Here is a 25,014-nt window from a genome sequence, read left to right as displayed (position 1 = left end):
GCCCTGTACAATGTCTTTTTTAAACCTCCTGCTTGCTGATCAGGAAAATAGCTTAAAATGCAACCATCTCATTTCCCACATTATACATTAAACTTCACTTACTCATTTATGTCATCCACTTACCCACCTACCTCTACCACCTTAAGGTTGTATTAAGTACCTGCAACATGCAATGCTTTGTCGGAATGAAATGATGTATCTTTTCAGCTTAGGCTAAAATAGGGAAGATGATATACACAAAGGGGCAGCAGTATTTGACCAATCAGTGGTTTTTCTCCCTTTTACAGCCATTATAGCATCTAAAGAAGTTTTGAATTTAAATATATTCGGCCAGGGAATGCACTTTCTAGTGTGCTGATACATCCCCTAACACCAAGCTACTTCACACATGTGTATTATCTGCCTGGCTCCTAGAAGGCATTTGAGCTTCGGACTCCTGAGGTAAATGAGTGATAATAGTTCCTTTACAGTTACAAAGTCCTATCACCTACACTATTTCATCTTATCTTTTATTATTCCTATTATAGGGATGAGAAACATGAAGCTCAAAGGGGTGATTTCTCCAAGGTCACACAGCCAGTAAATCATGGATCTGAGAGAGCTTATTCCGATTCAACTAGAGAGAATTCAGATATGAAAATGGAAAGATAAGTAGAAGCACTAGTGGCAAAGGCCTAGAATTGCAAGAAAAGTAATTTATATTTTATTTTGTAAACCAAGGAAAGGTAGTAAACAATTTAAATTAGAAGTCAAAAGGGTCACAAAGATCATATTAGAATTTGAGGAGACTTGATAGTGGTACAAAAGAAAGTAGAAAAGTTAACGATTAAACAGGGAGAATAGTTAGGCTATGTCAACAGCCAACAGATTGAAATGGGACATATATATATGTTGAACATATATACACACACACATATGCATATATATGATGGACATATATGAACTTCTGACTTCTAATTTAAATTGTGTGTGTGTGTGTGTGTGTAAGACTAACGGACCTGTTTAAAAAACATTTGTTTTGCTTGAAAATAGTAAAATTTCCCTGGTAATTCCTAAAAGCATAGTTAAAAGCACTGACAAAACGTCTGTCTCTAGGATGAATTCACACTGAACTAGAAAGATTAGCGAGACAGATGGAAGAGATAGACAATGCGATCAGAAATAACTAAACCCTGGCTAATATCTTATTATGTGAGTTACTTATTCTCTCTAAATCATAACTTCCTCTTTTGAAAGGTGAGTATGATAAAAACTGTTGTCCTTCAAAAAACTGAGTTCTAACCATGCAAAGTTGACAACTGTGACATTGCAGTTATTGTTAACGTCTACATTATTGACAGTAATAGAGAAAACCCTAAACTTTAGTAATACACGAACTCTGTATTAACCAATTCTATAAAATAACTAGAATAAATCACCAAAAACTATTATCAGTATTTTAAAAGAAAGGCATAAGCATTTTAGTTTATCATTTTTTATTTAAAGAAACATGATCTGATTTACTTTTATATTTAACGTGATGGGAAAAACAATCAGGAAGTACACATAAGTCAGATTATTTTTAAAGTTTTTACAGCTAGCTAAATCTATTAAAACCTATAATTTGTTAATGTAGAAATTAATCTGGCAAGTCCAAAAGAGTAATAGATTTTATATTAAAGACTTCATATATCAAAAAAAATGAACAAGTTCAGAACTTAAAAAAAGAACTACTTCTTGATGAACAAGAAAGACTTGGAATTAATTTTTGATCTTTGCCTTAGAAAATGTACCTTTTCTTCGCCATGTAGGTAGCTCAAATAATTAATTCTACTCAGTCTATTCTGGCAACACAAGTTACATTTTTTGACTGCTAACTTAATCATATGGCATCTTGTATTATAGCAACTACATAAATTTGCCAATAAGTTACCAGTTTGAGTCGAATTAGTTAATGTCACTTTCTACTTTAGAATTTTAATTGGTGTAACTCAAAAATATAGGCTTAACACCAAGCCTCAAAACACGTTGATTTCAAACACATTTTTATTAAATTGGTGGGAAAGTAGATGGCTTCTCACTTTCATTTTTAAAGTTTATATAATAGCACAGAGGAGGTGAAGGTATACAAAAAGGGAAACCAGTATGACTTCACTATGGAATTAGTGAAAGTACCAAATTAAAATAACAGGAGTCAGTGTTCACCATATGATATTGAAAAAATTTAATTTAAGTAACATTAAAGAGTATAAAGAATGGGAAATGTTCATGAATCATTTATCGAATTTTTAAAACTGAGCACTACATTTTGTACATGTAGTGTTTGTGGAAAACCAAACTGATTTCAATCACTTAGGATACATTATTTAAAAAAAAAACAAAACCTGAACATGTATATTTAGAGATTAAAAATGCATACCTGGGGATTAATAAGAAGATATTTCTGCAAGACATAGAGATAGAATATAGCTTCCCTTTAATGCCACTTTTGGGTTACTGCTATCAACAGAAAATAAAAGCAGATGCCCATTCTGATCAATATCTGAAACCTAATTCAAATGGTTATTTCTCTTCTTTGTACCACTTACATGAAATGATGGTACAACCCCATGTATTTCAGCCCACCCCCGACTTCTGATTCAAAAATGGATCTATGGCAACAATTATCTAACAACCTCTTAAGTGCCTGTTTTATGAATCTGGCCCTTACTCAAGAAGTTTCATTGAAAAGTCTTTTAATCTCCTTCTGAAAAGAATTTACAGGACTGCATTTAAGTTCAAGTTCAAGGGTATTAAAATGTACAAAGGAGGGTGAAAAAGGTGCTAGGTTATAGATTTTAACTTCTTAACTAGAAAATTGACTCAAAATAGATTTTCTAATTTACAATGAATCAAAAGAGAAAACATTAGACCATAGCAGAAGTGGCACAAATGTATCAAAAACGAAATGAATAAACATTTGAGGAGATTTATTATTAGAAATTGCAATAAATTTTGGAAAGATGAATTGATTTTAGTTAAAAGGTATAACTGACAATTTATTGGGCGGGAAGATGCATTATTTTCCAATTGTTATCCATCTACAGTAAAACTGATTTGTGTCCTATTGTATTTTATGGAAAAGGAGAGTGCAACTTTCAGTGATTTAGATTAAATGTATTAATCATAACCAAGCACTGTGAACTATATATCTACTATTAAAGAAGATTTTTGACATTTAATTCTGTAGCAATATTTTGGCTCTGTACCACTCTTCCTAAATCCAATTCCTGCTACAGTTGGCAGATTTCTCCCTTTTAATTTTATGAGGCTTAAAGTAGCATTTAACCACCCATGCGGTAAATAATGCGGGATTAGAAATATTTAGTGTTTTGTTTCCCTTTCAAGAGTGGTAATCCATCAAATCCAAAAATGTTCTCTAAAATTTTTCTATATTTTCGGCAATCTGTAATATATGGTATCATAAAAACCATAAAATTAAATAAAATGCATTACATAGCTAGAATAGATCTGCTTTTCTTAAGAACTGCGTTAACCTAAAAAAGCAGGTAAAATTCACTTTCAACCAGAAGCACGAATCCTTATTGCAAAACAAAACAAAATTAAAATTAAAGATTAAAACAGGATACTTAATTAGAATATTTTAATTTTGTTTCTTCAGGTAATGAATCTTAAGGAGTATGCAAATAATTTCTAAGTAGTTTAATCATTTAGTATCTATCTAAACAAGATACTGTTAGAAGTATTAGAATAATACAGAACAATTATTTAACATCTAGATGCTCTAGGTACGTGGCTAAGTGCTTCATAAATGTAAAACTAAATTTTAAGCTTAATATATCATATGTGATGCATATTTGTTCCCAAGAAACACATTTAACTCATAATTTTTTCATACATGTGAGGCACAAGGCAAAAACGAATTTATTCATCTACAGGAGCTGATATTTCTAACTATAATTTAGAACAGTTACAAACCATTTTTATATTTAACATGTGAACTTAAAAATAATTAACAACTGCTGTTTAAAAAAGTATTTTTTTATTATTAAATCAAAGTAACCAACAGAAGTACAACTGACTTTAAACAAAATCAAATTCTAACTTTTACATTTTAATTTATATGAAATGCTAATTTTGGTTATTAATGATTCCAAATTATTATAATAATCACACTGTAACTGCATGCGGTACTTTGAGATATATCAAAGTAATAAAGTAACCTGTCAAATGAGTAATTATCTATATTTAATCTATATATAAAACAAATGGCCCAGAAATGAGTAAAGTCTGTAATTCACTCAAGACACAGTGATGCTATATATTCATGGTTAGAACATCTAATTTCTTCATACATATTCATACCTTAATTCACTTAAAAAAAATTCATGATTATAATTGTTGTAAAAAGAAGTTTATGTCCTCCTAGTGACTAAATGAAATCAAGGATTACCTATTGGAAATAAGATAATCTAAAAAGAAAGTGTGTCTGTGTGCACATGTGTGTAAAGGTACCTTTCCCATATATAAAGCGCCTGCTTTGCCCTCCTTGTCCTTCACAGTGCTCCACTGTGGAGCTGGGAGTTATATACTGAGAGAAATAGGATGAAAGAAAATGCATCCAGTCAGTTAGACAGCTAGCACCTTTAAGGAGCATGCCAAAGGAAAGTAAGGGCATTTCAGTAACAAACATATGATTACAGTAAGATGTTAAGGAAAGAGGGTGACTCTGAGATTACGTTCAATCAAGGAATGAGTTAGATTAACTGGTATTTCCTAAAAACAGTCAATTCCAAAAGTTGAGCAAGCACAGTTTTGAGAAGCTATATAAGGAAGAAGGATTAGTGAAGAAGGAACAGGTCTGATATTAGTATATATGAAAGGGGCTAATGCCAAATACGTGGCTTGAATTAAATTATTTATTTCAATATCATTTATAATTTTAAAGAGTAAACTAAGAATTCAATAGTAAAAACCCTTGAATCTTTCCCCAAAACGGGAACTCAATCAAATTTTGAGACAGGCAATGTTGTAAAGTTCACAAGTAATGTAAATTTCAAGTCTCAGTGTTTTCAAAAGTAACATTCAAAAAAGCAACATCACTATAGCTCTAGCTGATTATACGGGAAAAAGCATATTTTTCTGAGAATTTTAATTTGCAACAGAACTGGAGATCTAACTGTGATCTCTTTTTTTTTTTTTTTTTTTTTTTCTGACGGAGTCTCGCTTTTGTTGCCCAGGCTGGAGTGCAGTGACGCGATCTCAGCTCACTGCAACCTCCACCTCCTGGGTTCAAGGAATTCTCCTGCCTCAGCCTCCCGAGTAGCTGGAATTACAGGCGTGTACCACCACACTTGGCTAACTTTCGTATTTTCAGTAGAGAAAGGGATTTTACAAGCATGAGCCACTGCACCCGGCCGATCCTTCTTAATGTAGGTAATTCTTTGAAAATCTATTTGTGAACCCATAAAATGGATCCTACAAAGGTGCTCCTTATAAAACATTAAGTGTTATTCAAATATTTACTGTTGTCACTAACTTTTAAAATATATATATATGTGTGTGTGTGTGTATATGTGTGTGTGTGTATATATGTGTGTGTGTGTATGTATATATATATAAAAGAAGACTGACAGGTAACAGAATAATTTACTTTTTAATAAACTTGAGAAAGAAAAAACCTACATGTCACAGTAAGAACCTTTTAACATAACTTAAATCAAAAGATATCAAGAATAGGAGAGAAAATATTAAGTGGGGTGAAGTAGTAGAAGAAAGAATTGATAGAAAGAAGAATAAAGAGTATCTTTACATTATGAAAAATGATTACATTGAAAAATAAAACACATTTACAATTCAAAAAATTTAATTTCATAAACCAAACTCAGAATAATGATTTGTCCAGTATATTCATTAAATTGACCAAAATATCTGGCTGAGATATATTATTTTAGTGGGCAGTTAGGTTTATCAAATTTTTAAAAAATTAACTGGAAATATATATTTTACCCTTACAAGGAATGCTGTATAGCTTGATGGTTCAGTCCTTGGGAAATTGGCCACGAGGCAGTGTTAAAATCCTGTGACCTTGAACAAGTCATTTAAGCCATTTGTCCCTCAGTTTCCTGGTCTATAAGATGGAGAGGAGATAATATTGACCTAATTAGGCTTTTTGTGAACATTAAATGATTTGATATACAAAAAAAGATTAGAATAAAACCTGGCAATTAATAAGAACTCAATAAATGTTAGCTATTATAATGAATAGTAATCAAATATTTCTGCCCTTTTATATTAGTTTAACACAAAAGTTGATATGAAAAATAATTTAACAATATTCTATAATGAAATATTATACTGCCAAACGAATGAAAATATAGGTATGATTTAGGATCTCTCCATCATCTTTTTCAAGTGTAAAAATCAAGGTTAAAGTCACAGAAGCTCTATTTGTACAGATGAGTATGGAAGGGACTGGGCATAGGGAAGGACTTTCTACTGGATACTTTCTATTTGAATTTTAAAACCTGTGTATTTATTATTTTAAAATAATGATAATTAAAAGAAAAGAACACTAGCTAGGACTTCCCAGGAAATCTAACACACTGATCATACATTTATTTCAGCTTCCTCCCAAAGCCCCACTAAAATCAATAGAATAAAAAGGTACAACTCTACAAGGACAAAGAAAACAGAAAAGAAGATACCAACAGACAAAATATGTCAACAGGCCAGGTGTGGTGGCTGTAATCCCAGCACTTTGGGAGGCTGGGGCAGGAGGATCACTTAAGGCCAGGAGTTCGAGAACAGCCTGGACAACATAGCAAGACCCCTGTCCCTACCAAAAAAAAAAAAAAAAAAAAAGATTAGCTGGGCATGGTGGTCAGTGTCTACAGTATTAGCTACTCAGGAGGCTGAGGCAGGAGGATCACTTGAGCCCAGGAGTTCGAGGCTGCAGTTAGCTATGAAGGAACTACTGCACTCTAGCCTAGGCAACAGAGTGAGACTCTTGTCTCTTAAAAAACAAAAAAGGCAAAATCACAGAAGATGAAAATCAAACAGATGTGAGGCTGACCGCCCAGCTGCTTCTATGTGCAACAGGGTGGGGAGAGGGTGGCAATAAAAAACAAGCTGACTGAAACAGTACACGCCAGAGAAGTTCACAAATTGGAGGCTCTAGATACCTCTTAAATAGGCAATTCATGGATAGTCTATTTTTTAAAAAGTTGATTCCCCAGATCCCATTTCTCAGCCCATATAGTCATATATTACAACTTCTACCCTATATCCCACCAGAAGCTCAAAACTGATTATATGAAAATGTTAAACTAGAAAGGGGCCATTCCTGCAAAGCTCATGTTACTCTTTTACTAAAATCAGGAAAATTCAGTGAAAACCTGCACAATGAATAAAACCTGTCCTTCTTTACAACAAGAATGTTGGCTAGTGGACGCCATTGTATCCCCACCCCAAATAACAAAGGCATGTCATTCTCTCTGCAGCTCGCCAAAGGGAAATCCCTATGGATAGCAACACTTATGGATCCCCCAACCAAAAGGTCTAGCAAGCCCTGCATCTGCACACCAGGCATCCAATCATCTTTTTAATGTGCTGTCAACTGTAACTGTATATGCTATCATTTCATGAAGCACATAAAAGGGCAAAATTAAAACAACGAAAACCCTGGAAACTAATATTTGTCAGAAAGAATGTTGTTGTTACTTAAAGTTACACTGGCAATATAACTAATGGTGGAAAACTGCCTATAAAATATAAGGTCGGTGGGCACAGTGGCTCACATATGTAATCCCAGCACTTTGGTAGGCTGAGGCAGGAGGATTACTTGAAATCAAGAGTTTAAGACCAGCCTGGACAACATATCGAAACCCTGACTCTACTAAAAATACAAAAAAATTAGCTAAGTGTGCTGGTGCAAGCCTGTAATCCCAGCTACTCAGGAGGCTGAGGCACAAGAATCACGTGAACCTGGGAACTGGAGGTTGCAGCGAGCCAAGATTGCACTGTTGCAATCAAGCTAGGGCCACAGAGCCAGATTCTGTCATGAAAACAAAACAAAACAAAAAACCCTAAGGTCATACCCAGTAAATAACCATCAACATTTAAAAAAAAAAAATTTTTTTCTTTTTTTTGAGACAGAGTATCACTCCGTTGCCCAGACTGGAGTACAGTGGCTCAGTCTTGGCTCACTGCAACCTCCACCTCCTGGGTTCAAGCGACTCTCCTTCCTCAGCCTCCCAAGTAGCTGGGATTACAGGTACCTGACACCATGCCTGGCTAATTTTTTGTATTTTTAGTAGAGATGGGGTTTCACCATGTTGACCAGGCTGGTCTCAAACTCCTGACCTCGTGATCCGCCCGCCTCGGCCTCCCAAAGTGTGGGATTACAGGCGTGAGCCACTGCATTCAGCCTAAAAAAATATTAAACACATACAATGTGCTAATAACTCCCATCATTGGAGCTATTGTATGTGCTAATAGGACTCCCATCATTGGGTACACATAGTTAAAGTAAGCAGATGGTTAACAGTATAATATACTAGGTTATCTGTGAATGAATTAATGAGTGGCAGAGACAGAAGGTATAATGCCATTTCAGATAACAGTGACCTCAAAAGTGTGAAGAGTTGGGGAAGGTTTTGAAAAAAAGGTATAGAATTGAACTGATACCTGAAGGACATGAATCTAGCAGAAAGAAGTGAGGGGTACACTGCTGTGAACAGAGGTGTAATATACATGGATATGGTTGAATATGGGAAGGCTGGAGAAAGGGTGGGGGCATTGAGAACATAACACCATCTGGAAAGGAGTGAAGTATTATAGGTCATAGGTGAAGAGGGAAAATAGAAAAGAACAAATTGAATTTTACTAAGATGGTAATGGAAACTGTTTCTTGGCACAGGAGTGACACGAGTATAACCACACTTTAGAAATGTTTACTTGGAGTTACGTGTGATATGGATTAGAGGCAAGAAAATCAAAAGACAGACCAGGGAGGAGGCTATAAAAATGTAAGGCTATGAGATACTATATTAGGGTAGTGATAGATGAAATTGAAAAGAAGGGGCTGCTATGACAGATGAAGAAATAAGGCTCAGACTTGTCTAGATGTGGCAAGAGTGGAGGCAGACAAAGATAACACATAAAACCAAATGTTAAGTTGAAGAACCAAAACCCACTGAGGATCAATGCTTCCCTTAACAAATGTTAGGTCTCTTTTTTTGCTCCCCCTTTCTCAATTTTCAGTAACCAAACTGTAAGGTACCTGAGGACAAATTTTGTATCCCCAGCCCCTTGAACAATGCAGATATCCTAAGTCTTCATGACATGTGCATACAGCTGAACCAAAAACTTTATAGTTGAAAACACAATTAGGCAAGACATCAAGTTTCTGAGTCAAATGTAACATATACTTATTTTTTCATCTGACAAATGATACAAATACTTTTGTGAATTTTTATGAAGTATTTCTGTGAACTGAAAAATTAGAAGAATTTATTAAGGATACACTTAAATGAGATAAAATGAGATGAAATGTAAGTAAGAAACGTTTAGTTTTTAAAGAACAATTTCTAGACTGAATACTTCAAAATCAGTTCAAATCTAAAACACCTCAAAAAAACCAAGTAGATACCATTAAATGTAACTACATAGTTACATGTCACTTAAAGATAAACACTCCTGCAAGTTCAGAATTGTATGGACCTGGAATACTTCAATAGTAAACTGTCTATGACCAAACATGAGATTGAAATATGAAGTTCTAAGAGGAAGATTAATGGCACAAGTCATTACTCCTTTGGTAGGAAAAAAAATCATCAAATTGCCCCCATTAAGTACTGGTCAGTGTTTCAGATAATTGGGACTGAACAACAAAAATTTTACAAGTTTTATTGGCTTAAAACATACATAAGTACCTGTTGGCATCTCTGGTTTATCACAATCCCCTTTCCTGGATGACAGTCAACAAATATCTGGTTGGCATTCTCTAACTATAGTAAAGAAAACTCCTATCTAGATGATTTCATTATGAATTTTCAGTTCTTCAAATTGACCTTCAGTTGGAGGACTTGCAGGTGACTTCTGTATAGAAAGTGCTTGTTAAATATTATTTGGAAGTGTTCTACTCATCATTGATTTTGAGCTTTTCTGATATTAGGTATCTGACATATCTGAAGGGAAAGTAGAAAACCAAATTTTATAGACCATCAGAATAATTGTATCAGCAACATAAAAGGCAGAAAAACAGAGTAGAAGGTTCCTAGAAAGTAAAATGTTTGCAGCATTTCTGTTTCCCTGATTTTGATTTAAAAAAAACAATAACAATGGGGACTATGGCAAAGTCATCACCATTTTAAAAGACAACTAAAAAAAGGTGTTGCGTCTTCATCTGTGAAGTCAAATGGTCACCAATCAGCAGCCTTAATTTTGAAAGAAAGAGCATTTTAAAACATATTTCAAAGGTTTCTTAGGATACAAAAGAGAAGTTTTAAAATGATAATCATAGTCTAAGAAGTATTTTTAGAAAACCTCACATTTGCAAATTCAATGTTTTTAAAGAGATTCATTAAAAAGTCCGTAGATCACATATATCTCAAAAACAAAAAAGTAAAATAAACCATTTCTTTGCTAATAAAGGAGTGACTTAAGAATTTGTATGCAAATACTAAAGTAAGAAAAATAAAAAGCAGAAAGCATGGTATTCATGCATTTTTAAAAAGGTAATAAAAAGACTAGTTGTACTGCATAATATTTAAGTAGCCATGAAAGCAGAAGAGTAAACTGGTAACCTCTGTAGGGAAGTTCTTACATATTAAATTTCAGGACATACATTATGATGAAATCTAAAGGGAACATCCAAAATGCTATATAAATATTTAGCATCTGTAAACTTTCTGTAAAAAAAAAAAATCATTCAAAAGTTACAAAGAAATAATAAATGTCTGAGGTGATGGACATCGTAATTAATCTGATTTATTACATATTGCATACATGTTTCAGATTATCACATTACCCCATAAATATGTATAATTATTACTGTCTCAATTAAAAAATAAACATAAAGGCAAAAAAAAAAATTCAGAAGCATTAGTAGGAAAGCTGTACCTAGTAAACAAAAGTACCTTTTTTTTGCTATTCACAGGCCTATCCATAATGACATTTAAAACCTTTGGGCAATCTGATCAGGAATCACGAGAGATGGCTAAAACCTATCCCAACTTCTTGAATGAAAAGGGATGAATAATGTACACCCTTGCTCCTTTCCCCAATTGTTACAATGGCAATTACAAGAAAGGCACTAGACTGTCCAAGGCTGAAAATCCCAGCCTGCAAATCATACTCTCTCCAATCAACATCATATCCTATAATTCTCTAACACTTACCCTGCTTAATTTTCTCCATGTCCATTTTTATTTCCTTATTCTCCTCCCAACCTCCACCAGGTTTATTTTTATTCATTAAAATGTAAGCTTCAAGAGATCATATCTAACTTGTTCATCACTAACACCTGAGGCCCAGCAGTATCTGACACTGGTATTACCTAGTATCAAAAATCTTCGTTAAACAAGTGGATGTCATGCAAGAGTTGATCAGAATATCAGGTCCAGTAAAAATTTAAGGGTTCAGTCTAGTCCATGGATCCCACCTACTGTAGAAAAGGCATGGATCTTAGCCTCCTGATATAGTCTTAATGAGTAATTATCTAATGTACTCTCTACACTGCTGCCCATGTAATCTTTTAAAAAACAAATCTGATCATCTTTAACCCCTTGGAGATTACATGGGTTCACATGCATTCCCATGGACCACAACGTCCATGAGGACCTAACCCCTGCCCACATTTTCAGCCAAACCTTCCCTGCTACATAACACTCCACACAAGCATATCTTATATCTCAGTAATACTGGATTCACGGTTTCCTGAATACCCCAGGCTGTTTCAAACTTAATCCTTGACCATGCCTTTCTGTCTGCCAATTTCCCTACCCAATCAGTAGGTAAGTTCTAGCTTATTCTCGAAGTCTCAGCTAAAAAGATCAACCTCCTTTAAGAGGCTTTCCCAGAGTTTTGCTAAGTTATATGAGAAAGGAGGGGAAAGGAATATAAGAAATACAGAGGACATTATCACAGCTGAACTAACAGAGCAATGTGACAGCTATGTGGCACATTGTAAAACAGGCTGGAGAGATGAGGGACCATGGAAGTCAGGCAGGGAGAACAAGCTGAAACAGAGCAAGCAAGCAGACCAAAAGGTGCTAGAATTAGATCAGCAAAAAGGTACTATAGACTATCTGAGAAACATACAAAGGGAAGAAAGGGTGAAAATGGAGGATTGGGTTCCAGTGATTAATCTGATAGAAGCAGTAAAACATTTCATTATCATTTTTATTACGGCACACATCTTGATTGTGCTTGCCATTCAAGATACAAAGAATGCTTGTGAGTATTTCAAAAATAACTCACACTTTGTAACCAGTCATTTTATAACAAAGAAATGAAGACTACTTTATAAAGCGAATTTATTTATATTTATTAATATTAGCAACATGACAGAAATATAACTTCCGAATCATATTATTTTTGGCTTGTCAAAGGAAGAACATGTAATAAACTGTTTAAGTTGTAAACATAAATGTATATTATAGATATGTTAATAAGATTAATGAATATATATATATAAATAGCCTGTAGAAAAGTGTCTGGCACATAGTAAGCAACATTGTGTCTGTAGTAATTACTAAAAATACTAACATTCACTTTGCAAGGTACCAGATTTCTGAAGCATCACAAACTCAAATGACAATGAAGTCTTTGAAGTCAAGCCAATTCAAAGACTAAGTTATCAGAGAAGCAAGAACCAATATTTTAAATACATGGAAAAATATATGTTGTCAATTTTGGTAACATTAAAATACCAAGATTGAACACCTGTTCATATAATTTTTCCTAAAGGGTTTTCAATACTAAATATGGAGAATATAACAAACATTAAAATACTGCTAATTAAATGAACAAATATACTACTCTATTGGCACTATTTAAATTTGTAAATATCTGCTCTTTTAATAAAGCATAACACAATAAGAATATCAAGACAGATACCATTTAATAGAACTGAATGAAAAATTGTTCAAGTCATATTTTCAAATAACTATGGATATTAAATTTTTATGATATTGAATCTACAGTTGTAAATGACATCAAAATAGAGAATTTATTTATTTATTTTTATTTTTTTGTGATGGAGTCTCGCTCTGTTGCCCAGACTGGAGTGCAGTGGCATGACCTCAGCTCACTTCAACCTCCACCTCCCGAGTTTAAGTGATTCTCCTGCCTCTGCTTCCCTAGTAGCTGGGATTATAGGCACATATCACCATGCCCTGCTACTTTTTGTATTTTTAGTAGAGATGGTGTTTTACCATGTTAGCCAGGCTGGTCTTGAACTCCTGACCTTAGGTGATCCGTCTGCCTTGGCCTCCCAGTGCTGTGATTATAGGTGTGAGCCACCATGCCTGACCCAAAATATAGAATTTTAAATGAAAGAGACTGTATTAAAATGTCTTTTGTAAAAGAAATATTTATTATAATTCTATTAAGTTGTACTTTTCTAAGATACAGAATCAAGTTATCCCAAAATAAGTTATTTAAAAAAGGGTCAGTTTCTGGCCGGGCATAGTGGCTCATGACTGTAATCCTAGTACTTTGGGAGGCTGAGGTAGAAGGATCACCTGAGGTCAGGAGTTTGAGAGCAGCCTGGCCAACATGGTGAAACTCTGTCTCTACTGAAAAGACAAAAATTATCAGGGCATGGTGGCACACGAAGGTGGTCTCAGCTACTAGGGAGGCTGAGGCAGGAGAATGCCTTGAACCCGGGAGGCGGAGGTTGCAGTGAGCCGAGATCGCACTACTGCACTCCAACCTGGGTGAGAGTGAGACTTTGTCTCAAAAAAAAAAAAAAAAAGTATCAGTGTCTAATGTGAAATTTTGATCTTAAACTGATTTTGAAATAAGACAAACACAAAATTAATATATAGTAATAGATTAGAATATACATGATATATATTTAAAATATAAGTTTAAACACACTTTCTTCTTGTATTCTCCAAAGTATCCCAAAATGTCTTATGGATACAAACATGTATCAGTTCACAGGGGTTAAAATAAAGCATTTCACTAGTGAATTCCACTCAAAAAATGTTAGATAATCAGTCATGGTCAAATTACAGTTGAGGACATAGGCTGTGTGTATTTTTAAAAATCATTTTAGATTTGCTTTCTATCATAAAAATTTTCCTTTCTCTTCGACTATCAAGTTCCCTTATGTAAATCAACTGCATTTTAAATGGCCCTTCTGGTCTAGTTTGATGGCTCGCGCCTGTAATCCCAGCACTTTGCGAGGCCGAGGTCAGTGGATCACCTGAGGTTAGGAGTTGAGACCAGCCTGGCCAACATGGCGAAATCCCGGCTCTACTAAAAATACAAAAATTGGCTGGCGTGGTGGCAGGCGCCTGTAGTCCCAGCTACTGGGCAGGCTGAGGCAGGAGAATCGCTTGACCCTGGGAGACAAATGTTGCAGTGAGCTGAGATCTGCCACTGCACTCCAGCCTTGGCAACAGAGCAGGAGAAAATAAATAAATAAATAAGGGCCGGGTGCGGTGGCTCATGCCTATAATCCCAGCACTTTGGGAAGCCGAGGCGGGTGGATCACGAGGTCAGGAGACGGAGACCATCCTGGCTACGGTGAAACTCCATTTCTACTAAAAATACAAAAAATTAGCCGGGCATGGTGGTGGGCGCCTGTAGTCCCAGCTACTCGGGAGGCTGAGGAAGGAGAATGGCATGAACCCAGGAGGTGGAGCTTGCAGTGAGCCCAGATCGCGCCACTGCACTCCTGCCTGGGGGACAGAGCGAGACTCCATCTCAAAAAAAAAAAAAAAAAAAAAATTACATGGCCCTTCTGCTGTAAAAGGCTATAAAGTAGACTAAATATTCCTACTCTAGTTTCCTAAGAAACAACAAAAGTTGAGCAAGACATACAGAGTAAACCATTACAGTATGATTGTCATTAACAAAATGCCACTCATGTAATCCTGGTTTTCTATGACTTCACAGAAGAAAATACAATATTCTTTTTCTCCTATAGAATGAACTGACTCAAGATTCTAAACAGATACAAATTATTGTGTTCAGGGTTTTTGTATAGTGAATGTAAACAGTATGATTATTTGTGTAGCATGATAAATTGGATTAAGAGCTAATGTTCACATTTTTTTTCAGATTTTTGAACTTGATAAACATGTATAAATAGTCAATTAAATCAGATTCATTTTCTTTGGCAGAATAACCACCAATACCAGCACCAATGTATTCTTATTCGAACCATACAGAAAAGTGAACTGAGGCAATTATAAAACTTTTAAACAAATTCCTATCACTCTTATATAAAATTTCTATGTAATATTTATGTTGACTTTCAACAACTGTGTTTTAAGCTGAGTCATTTATTTCCTGATCTTTCAAAAGACTACACAATTTGAATGCTGATTTTCAGCATACCAATGTAACACCTGTTGAAAGACCATTAATTCAAATAAAAAAAGAATTTTAAAAGCTCTGACCTACAAAAAACCACTAATTTTTTAGGATGCACAGGAATAGAATACATCTTGGCTAACTGGAAGGTATGCTTACGTAAGGTTACTTGGATTCACTTTATAGGTACTATATCCCAAAACTGATTCTGGCATCATTATTCTGAGAAATATTATTCTGAATTAAGCTTAATGCACAAACTATGGAAATATGAGAGATTCAGGCTGAATCTCCTGGATAATAGCTTCAGCATATCCCTGGAAATTAATTACTATTTGCTTCATTCTCCTAAAAGTGGGGAATAACAGATGCTAGTTAGCTGGGTTTTAACAAACTGGTACTTTACTAGGATGGCAACAGTAATTTCTCTCAATACAAAAATCTCAGGACTCTGTTTGCATGCACATGAGCATAATTAATTTAAAAAATCAGGCAGGTCAAGTAGATCAGGACCCAAATCTCCTGAACAGTATAGGTTCAGGAATAGCTATTAGACCTTCTCCCTCCATCATTTAAGCTACTCATTTAGCTTAAATGATGGAGGGAGAAGGTTATGTGCTCTGTGGTCAGGAGAAGAGTTTAAAGCAGTTTCTCAGTTTGCAGTTCAGTTTTGAGATTTAGCGGAGTGGCTGTCAACCTAAATATTTGAAACTATGATTCACAGACCATATTAAAGAAAAGAGGCCAGTTCAAATATAAATGAGGTATAAAAGAAACAAAAAAGAATGCCATATAAAAAGCTTTAAATATTAAATGTAAAGGCAAATTTTATATAAAATATGAACAAGCCAGTTGCAGTGCTTCACACCTGTAATTCCAACACTTTGGGAGGCTTGAGCCCAGGAGTTTGATACCAGCCTGGACAACATGGCGAAACCCCATCTCTACTAAAAATATAACAATTAGCCACACGTGTTGGTGCACACCTGTAGACCCTGCTACTCAGGAGGTTGAGGTGGTAGCATTGCTTGAGACTGGGAGGTCACGGCTGCAGTGAGCCTTAATTGTGCCACTGCACTCCAGCCTGGGCAACAGAGCAAGAACCATCTCAAAAAAAAAAAAAAAAAAAAAGGAAAAACCAGAAAAGTTTAAGGTCCACAATTCTGCACTTTGACTCATGATACAAAAGTTCTTTAAGTACCAGGTATTGTGTTTAATATATCTAATAATAGTAACTATCATTTATTTAATATATATTATGCACCAGAGATGGTGCTGGGCCCATCATGTATACATAATCTCATTTAAAAACCTGACGACACTTATGCAAAAGTAACTATTGTTGGTATTTAACAAAAGGAGGGAAGAAGGTTCAAAATGTAACTACAACTAAACTAAAAAGAATCAGAGTGTGGATTCACAAAGGTCTGACTTCAAAATCTATAAATTTTCTACAATATCACTTTGCTCTCTATAAAACTAAATAGAGTCAATTTCGTTCCCATTGTGGATTCCATATTTTTAAGTCAGCCTGCTTGCTAAAATTTATTTGTTAAACCCAAAATCAATACTCACAATTTCTGACTATTGTAGTCATTCAGTAACATGTACAGAGTGGTGAAAAATGTTGAGTTGCCTGATATACATGTGCATTCCTACCAGAGGTAAGCGAGGTGACTTTCTTCCTACTTGTTTAAACCATCATACTGTAAACACATGTCCTTTTTGTAGTCTAAATTAGTACCAGATTTTTTTTTACATTGCTGTGCTTTTTGTGGGTGATTATTCTGTTTTAAATAGTGCCTTCTATAGTGCTGAGAAATGCCATCTAGTGCTCCTAAGTGCAAGAAGGCTGGGATGTGCCTTATAGAGAAAAGACTTGATAAGCTTTGTTCAGACATAAGTTATAGTGCTATTGGCCATGAGTTCAATGTTAGTACATCAACAATATATATTAAATATCTTTAAACACAAACGTAAAACAAAACAAGGTTATCTATTGATCAGTTGGTAAAAATGTTGTGACCAGAGGCTCGCAGGAACTTAACTCTGTCTTTCCCTTAGGAGCCATGATTCAGTATTCCCTAATTCAATGTTTTCAGCAAATGTATAGAATACAATTATGGCAAATAGTCAGAATCAACTATAATACAACTGAAAACTTGCCCCCAAAAAAGTTTACATAGATATTTCAGTAAAAGATTCTCCCTCTGTCATTATACTTCAAAGATACTACCTCATTATACTTATGCAGTCATCATTCATCTGCTTAAGAAACCTTTTTTTGGCCTTCTGTTTAATGGGTTGCAGTTCTATGTGTTTGACTTTGCTCAGAAAATTAATATGTCTTAAAAACAATCTGGCTTTCCAGTGTGAAAGTTTAAGGCTATTAAATTTCACTTCTTATTACCAGATGTCATGGGTACTGTGTAAAGATGACTGTTTTGTAAGCTTATGATTTTTATATATTTTTTTATTTTTTATTTTTTTGAGACAGAGTCTCGCTCTGTTGCCCAGGCTGGAGTGCAGTGGGGTGATCTCGGCTCACTGCAAGCTCCGCCTCCCGGGTTTATGCCATTCTCCTGCCTCAGCCTCCCGAGTAGCTGGGACTACAGGCGTCCGCCACCTCGCCCGGCTAGTTTCTTGTATTTTTTAGTAGAGACGGGGTTTCACCGTGTTAGCCAGGATGGTCTCGACCTCCTGACCTCGTGATCTGCCCGCCTTAGCCTCCCAAAGTGCTGGGATTACAGGCTTGAGCCACCGCGCCCGGTCGAGCTTATGATTTTTAAAACTACATATTATAGTTATACATAATATAAACAGCATAAGCAACAAGAACAACAACGAAAACTTAGCAAAGGAAATCAGAGAAATATCAGCACAAATTGGAACTCTTACCTTTCTTGCCCAAGTCAGAGATTTTATTGGAAAAAAAAAAAAATTACAGTACTTAAAAATCCAAACAAGGACAATTCAGGGTTGAAAGAAAGAAAACCCAAAGGAGTCCATTGTCTTCAGTAAAATTTTAAATACAAAAAACATAGACCAGAAAAACAGTTTATGGCCTAATGCACTAGTTCCATGATAAACACACATATATAGTATATCTCCATCAAGTGAAACTTAATCACCTTTTTACAATTTAGAGAGGGAAGGCAGCTTTTAGTATGGTTAAGCCATGTATCATCAATACCATGAAGCTAGCCTATCAGTTGTAATAGCTTCTATAAAATACCACAGTGAGATTGCAATAAGCCTAGAAAATGGGCTACAAATCCCAGCTATGCTCAAGCAAGCAGTGAACCAAAAATAAAAATAGGTAAAACTGAACCAAGAACTAGATAGCATTCATCTAGATTCATGATTGATAAGGCAAAGTTCATAGGCCAAGGTTTTAAAGTGACTTATTCAGATCTAAAAGACAGTCATTATACAAAATAAAACAAAAGCATTTATGTAATTCAGAAAAAAAACATGAATTTTTACTCCAAAGACACAGCACAGAAAAGCTTACTTACAATTACCAACACCACACTATTGTACCTTTAAATATCACTTTAAATATGCAAAGGTAAAGAGACTCAAAGTTGCATTTTACCATTTTTAATCTCTCCAAATTAGACAAGCAATCTAAAAGGAGATGTCACACATTCCTGCTTAATGCATTTGCTAAAATCTTTCAGATTTTAAAAACTTTAGGTAAAAGCAATGGCAACTTGAAGTTTCTTTTCCAATCATATTTAAGTTAGCCATTAAATGCTGAATTAACAATTAATCCATACAATAATATAAAAATACACATATTAAATCACATTTTCATTATTGAAGCTTAATAAAAATATCATTTTAATATAACCATTTTGAAGAACTCAAATGGTCTGAACTTATTATAGTGTCTAAATTATACCATCAATAGAAACATTACATTTTCCCCCCGGTTGGTGAAAATGAGCTCATGCAAGTATTTCTGACACTCACAGTGACACATATGGTCTGCCATTCTAAAGATGTACAAGCAGCTCTCACTTTTAAACATGACAATATGATTCAGAATCACACAGTATTTGTTAAAAATACCAGCTTTCACATGTTTCATTAAGCTCTAAACCAAAATAATAATTTTGATGTGTTTCAGGTATCAGACAAAGCAGGTAATTTAAAAGGTAAATGCTTCTACTACTGCAGACTAGTTATCACTGTGGCTAATTTAGAACGAGGATGATTTTTGCAGTACAATGAAAGCTATACTATAAAATACAATGAGTTTGCAATACAGAGCAGATTACCCAAGTAGAAAGGAAGCTGAACAAAATACAAACTCCAGCAAAGATTATCAACCTCACCTACTACTCATCTTAGCCCTTGTTAAAATACCCTGAGTAAAATGCAAATATTTTAAATAATGCTGGTTCTATAAGACTTCTCTAAAAATGAACCATATATGTCAACGCATCACGATTTTTATTTACAACAGTCAGATATGTAAAAATTAATTCTTAATCAGTCACAATATAAACATTAAGGAATACTTGTCAGATCTGGAAGTTTAAAATTTTCTAGCTTTGTTAGCATTTTGGCAAAGCAAGTATACATAAATGGATTCAATGTAAAAAAAAATCATAAAAGAGAAAAATATATAATTTACAGTAGTTTCTATCCACCCTGGGCCAACCTAGATCCCTAGAAAGCCTCCCCCGTCAGGTTCACTTCTGACTAAAAGTTAGAATACCAGTCCTCCAGCAAAAACAGCCCCATCTTTTCATCAAAGAGGCTCTCACTTCAATGATATTCCTCCAGGGAAGAGGACAGGAGCCAGGTTCCCTCGAATGTCATTCCCCAGATGTTCAAAACGTAACTAATTTATTAGCATTAGAAGATTTGGTTTATAGGGGAATCTCACTGGTCCAGTTTGTAGCCTACAAAAAAATGGATTATTTTTAAGTTTAACATTAGAATATGAATAAAGGATGAGGATGTGGCTTTTTATTCCATAGAAATGGAAACATTTCCAAACATGACAATTACACAAAAAAAGTATGCCTACCATTGAAGTTGGAGTCCCTCCAGATTTTTTAATATTCTTTGAAGACATTCCATGAAGGCGACTGAGTCTAGCTTGGAAACCTGGAAAATCAAAGTACTCAATTTAGAAGTTTTCTATGATCGCTGAAGCATAGAAGAAGAAGATCCTATCAATAGAGAATGAAAAGTAAGTTGGTGGTGGCGGTGAATGCCATGAATATTATTTGGGAAAATGCAAAACTCACACTTAAAGAAACTGGAGCAATACCTAGCAAAGTACTAATGTAGTCAGCCCTTAACTAACCAGTGTTTAATCACTAGAGTAATAAATACCCATTTTCTTTTCTCCCAATTCATGTTCCTATCATTTCAACATTTTCTCAGTAAGTCTAGCAAGAAAGCAAGTCAATTTTTCAAATAATTTGAAAGCATGATAAATGTAGTAGCTATATTAGTGGCCAATATATTTCTTTATAGCATCTTGTCTTTATATTCTCTAATTTCCACTTTATCTTATCCTCTTTGAATGAATATTCCTAGATTGACCTTAAACCCATTATATCCACCAGGGAGCCAATGCTACTGACCTCTTCTGCTTGAGTGTGACATAAGGGGAAAAGAACCAGTTAAGATACTTTCAAAGACAGGATCTGGTAAATTTTTGTCTAGCTCAGTAGGATCTTCCTTTTCCCACCAGGGCACGACTCCAGTGATACCACATGCTCCACCTGATTCCTTTTCGTAGAACCAGTCACTCTGTTCATCATCACCTGTATAAACACAAGAAACCCCCCCCCACCAAAGATTCAGTTTTATCATCCAGTTACACAATTAGTCTTACGTAATAAAAATACAAGATGGCAGTTAAATTTGAATGTAAGATCAATGGCTAACTTTTAATATAAGTATACAATACTTGCATTAAATTTTTAGTGGAAATATGTCTAAGTACTGCATGGGACATACTTGTACTAAAAAATTACATGTTATTTACCTACAATTTAAATTTAATTGGGGATCCTGTTTTATTTGATAACTGCATATATAATCTATAAGGAAAACTTTTTATTTTATACCACAGCTTTACCTAAGAAATATTATCTTAAGACTGTAAGAAACTGTCGGCAACAAAAACACAAAATTTTATGTTTTCGAACCAATTTTAAAATGTGAAAAACAATAATAAGCAGGTTAATCCTTTGGCAAAACCTATTAGAAAATCCATTTAAGTTACTACCCCTTCCACATTAAGAAAAAACAAACCTTAATCTGCTCCCGGGAATTAAAAAGTGTTAAAACTGTAGAACCCTTGCTTTGCAGCAGATATGGGTATATAATTAGCTTATTTCATGATTTGTATGGAGTATAAAAGGGGAAACAATCATGAACAGATGTGACTAAATGAAATTAATCCCATTAAGCTAATTAAGAAATAGTTTTGAAAAAGTTGATTTTGAATGAAAAGTGACAATACCTTAGAGTTTATGAAGAAAGTATATTGAATAAGTGAGATGTTTTTGCCCAACACTATCCAATAATTCTGACTTTTGGGAACATCCATGAGTGTAACCATGGAACAATAAATGATCAATTGAAAATTCAGTTTGAAATGTGCCATAGGTGAGAATCAGTATTTTGTTTTTTGAAGAAAAAGTAGTTATGAAGAGACAAAAATACAGAAGACAGATGGCTTTTAAAAGAAAGAGAGACAGGCCAGGTATGGTAGCTCATGTGTGTAATCCCAGTGCTTTGAGAGGCCAAAGTGGGAGGATCATTTGAGGTCAGGAGTTCCAGACCAACCTGGGCAAGATAGCGAGACCCTATTTTAAAACGATTAAAAATTAGCCGGGCATGGTGACATGCACCTGTACTCCTAGCTACTCGGGAGTCTGAGGCAGGAGGATCCCTTGAGCCCAGCAGTTTGAGGTTACAGTGAGCTACGATCGTACCACCAGCACTCCAGCCTGGATGACAGGGCGAGACCTTGTGTTAAAAAAAAAGAGAAAAAAGAAAAGAAAAACAGAAAGAAACAAATAGCATTTTGAAGATGATCTGAGATTCATTAAAGTCTCCTTCCCTTGATTATGAGAAGCCACCACTAATTTTGGTTTCTAAGAGGGTCATCATGATTGTCATAAACTGTTTCCCTTTAGAGAAAGATATTTCTGATTTCTAAAATCTCTTTCAACAAACGTCTTTAAAGGAAAACTAAAAATACTCTTAAGTTTCAGTTGAAAATTATTTTATGAGAAATAGCTATATTTCAACTAAGATGGAATCAAAAATTAAAGGCATTTCAAAAACTAGAGTCACCAGCTTGTTTCTATTGGGGAATTAATAAAAAAAAATTTTTCAAAAAACACAATTAACAGCACTTAGATATCAGGACTTTCACTGAGCTTTATATTAAACTTACACAGATCAGGTTTAAGCATAAGAAAAAACAGGGCCTCACTTGAAACTGACTACTACATATCTGAATTCCAACACTATTACAGAAAAATAAAGTTATTTTATTTTTGATGTAATACACAACTTTATTCTTCAATAGGGAAATCAAATAGTCATTGGTTAAGAACTTGCTCTGAAGTCAGACAGACTAATTAGAATTCTAGTGTTCTGCAACACCAGGAAAGTTACTTCTACTCTATTAGAGTCAGTTTCTTCATTTTAAAAAACTGGGAATCTCAAAGGGATTTTAAGAATTAATTAAGAACTTAAATGCAAGAAAAACACTTAGCAATGTGAAACATAGTAAGTTCACAGTAAATGCTGGCATATCATTGTAAGCCCTTCCACCCTTATCAAAGATTGATAGGCTTGTCAAAGTTATTTTTATATTTTTTTCATTTTATTTCATTACCAGTATCATGTTTATAATACAATCCTGAGGAAAGATCTGTATTTTAATGAGAATTTAAGTATATTATCAAAGTAGTTACCCTCGCATTTAGCCCCAGCATTCTAACATATTTCAGCAAAGTATCAACTTCAAAGTCCACGGCCTTTCAAATAGTTATGTACCTATTCATCTAAAACAAATAGTTTACAAGTAGGCAGAAAAGAATGATCACTTCATTTACGTTTTTTTGTACTGCCAAAAGGATGAACAGACTAAGTAAAAAAGTGTAGGCGGCTACTACTTTGTCCTTTTCTTATAACATCATTAAATAAATTTATAATTTAAAATTTATGTTAGTGTTTTTCACTTGGAACTTACTGTCTTCCTCTAATGTATTCTTAAGAAAGGAAGAGAACGTTTGTGATAGGTATTTGTCTGTATTAATTTCATGATTTGTGTGGAGTGTAAAAAGGGAAACAATCATGAACAGGTGTGACTAAATGAAATTAATCCTATTAAGGATTAATCCTGCCCCTTATTAGCGTGTTTTAAATTTTTCATAGCTTCAAAATACTGCCATGTTAATGACTGAAGCTTCCCAAAGTTTCAAAGATGGAAAACATATAAGTTGCAAGACATTTCTGTTTAACGGTTTACAATATTGAATTCATAAAAATCATCTAATTACTTACAAACTGGATAGAATGAATTAATGTCACAGTTGAATAAAAATGACAAATGACTTGGAAATCCACCTTTATGAATGCTTAAACAGTTTTAAGTACATTTGGAATTAGGTAGAGAATAAGAACTGGTTTCTTTCAAATTTGCTAAAAGAGAGAAAATCAAAAAGGTATGTAAAGCTTTCTCAAACAAGATAATCCTTCCTTAATATTATTAGCTCTACATACTAGCTTTTGGAAATAATCGATTACTTAGGTCATGAAGACAGGACACCTTCCATAGCATATAAAAAACCAGCTACGATACTAAATCCTAGTTCACTAAGTAATGTGTGTAAGGTAAATGGATTGCAGTCATCAACTTATGAAATAACAAGTAATAAGCACAACTTTAGAATGAAGAAGATTTTCTACAGAGAGAAAAAAATATCATTTCAGTACCTTGTCTTCCCTCATCATTGGTAAACAATCCAGCATCAGTACTGCTGAGACTGCTGGAATCACTGTAATAAGGAAAAAGAAAGAAACAGATCAAAAGAACAATTGATCTCTCAGTCGTAAAATTTTAAAGAGACATGGCAGCTCAGAGATGGAACTTAAGCCTGACAAAGATCTGAAAGAAAATAAGATGATTTTTTATAAAATCAAACTGCTAATATCCTGGTTCCATTCACTACAGAGCATATTATTTTTGGCACATAAAACCACAGGAATCTAATGGGACCCTGACAGTAAGCCAGATGTGACTGCAACGAGATGCTGACACAATTGATGCATTTTATTATGTGTTTTCATGAAATGCTCACTGCTCCTTTCTTACACCATGCAATTCAGCTTGAGCCTGGAACAACACTGCTCAATAAAATGGGAAAAGTCTCAATCAAAAGCAGGCTAAGCCTTTCTTCAGCACATGAAATACAAGGGACTACGATAAGA

General features: G+C 34.5%; 1 protein-coding gene across 2 annotated transcripts in view; it reads right to left on the bottom strand.

Moving 5' to 3' along the window:
* GPATCH2 (G-patch domain containing 2) overlaps positions 1-25,014 on the bottom strand; it is a 211,379-nt gene that overhangs the window by 169,999 nt on the left and 16,366 nt on the right. The window contains exons 3-6 of one of the 2 annotated variants that reach the window (XM_025397501.1): positions 24,520-24,581; positions 21,141-21,323; positions 20,576-20,655; positions 18,426-20,447 (exon numbers count right to left, since the gene is read on the bottom strand). In XM_025397501.1, the coding sequence (XP_025253286.1) occupies positions 20,415-20,447; positions 20,576-20,655; positions 21,141-21,323; positions 24,520-24,581 (358 nt within the window). In that variant the 3' untranslated portion in view covers positions 18,426-20,414. Of the gene's footprint in view, positions 1-18,425; positions 20,448-20,575; positions 20,656-21,140; positions 21,324-24,519; positions 24,582-25,014 lie in introns of those variants that run through there. The other variant, XM_025397492.1, reaches the window with a different exon arrangement.

This window comes from Theropithecus gelada, chromosome 1, assembly GCF_003255815.1.
Source record: "Theropithecus gelada isolate Dixy chromosome 1, Tgel_1.0, whole genome shotgun sequence".
In the NCBI taxonomy this organism is placed as follows: domain Eukaryota; kingdom Metazoa; phylum Chordata; class Mammalia; order Primates; family Cercopithecidae; genus Theropithecus; species Theropithecus gelada.
Note: the sequence above shows the minus strand (reverse complement) of the source record. Positions and strands in the feature narration are given on the sequence as shown.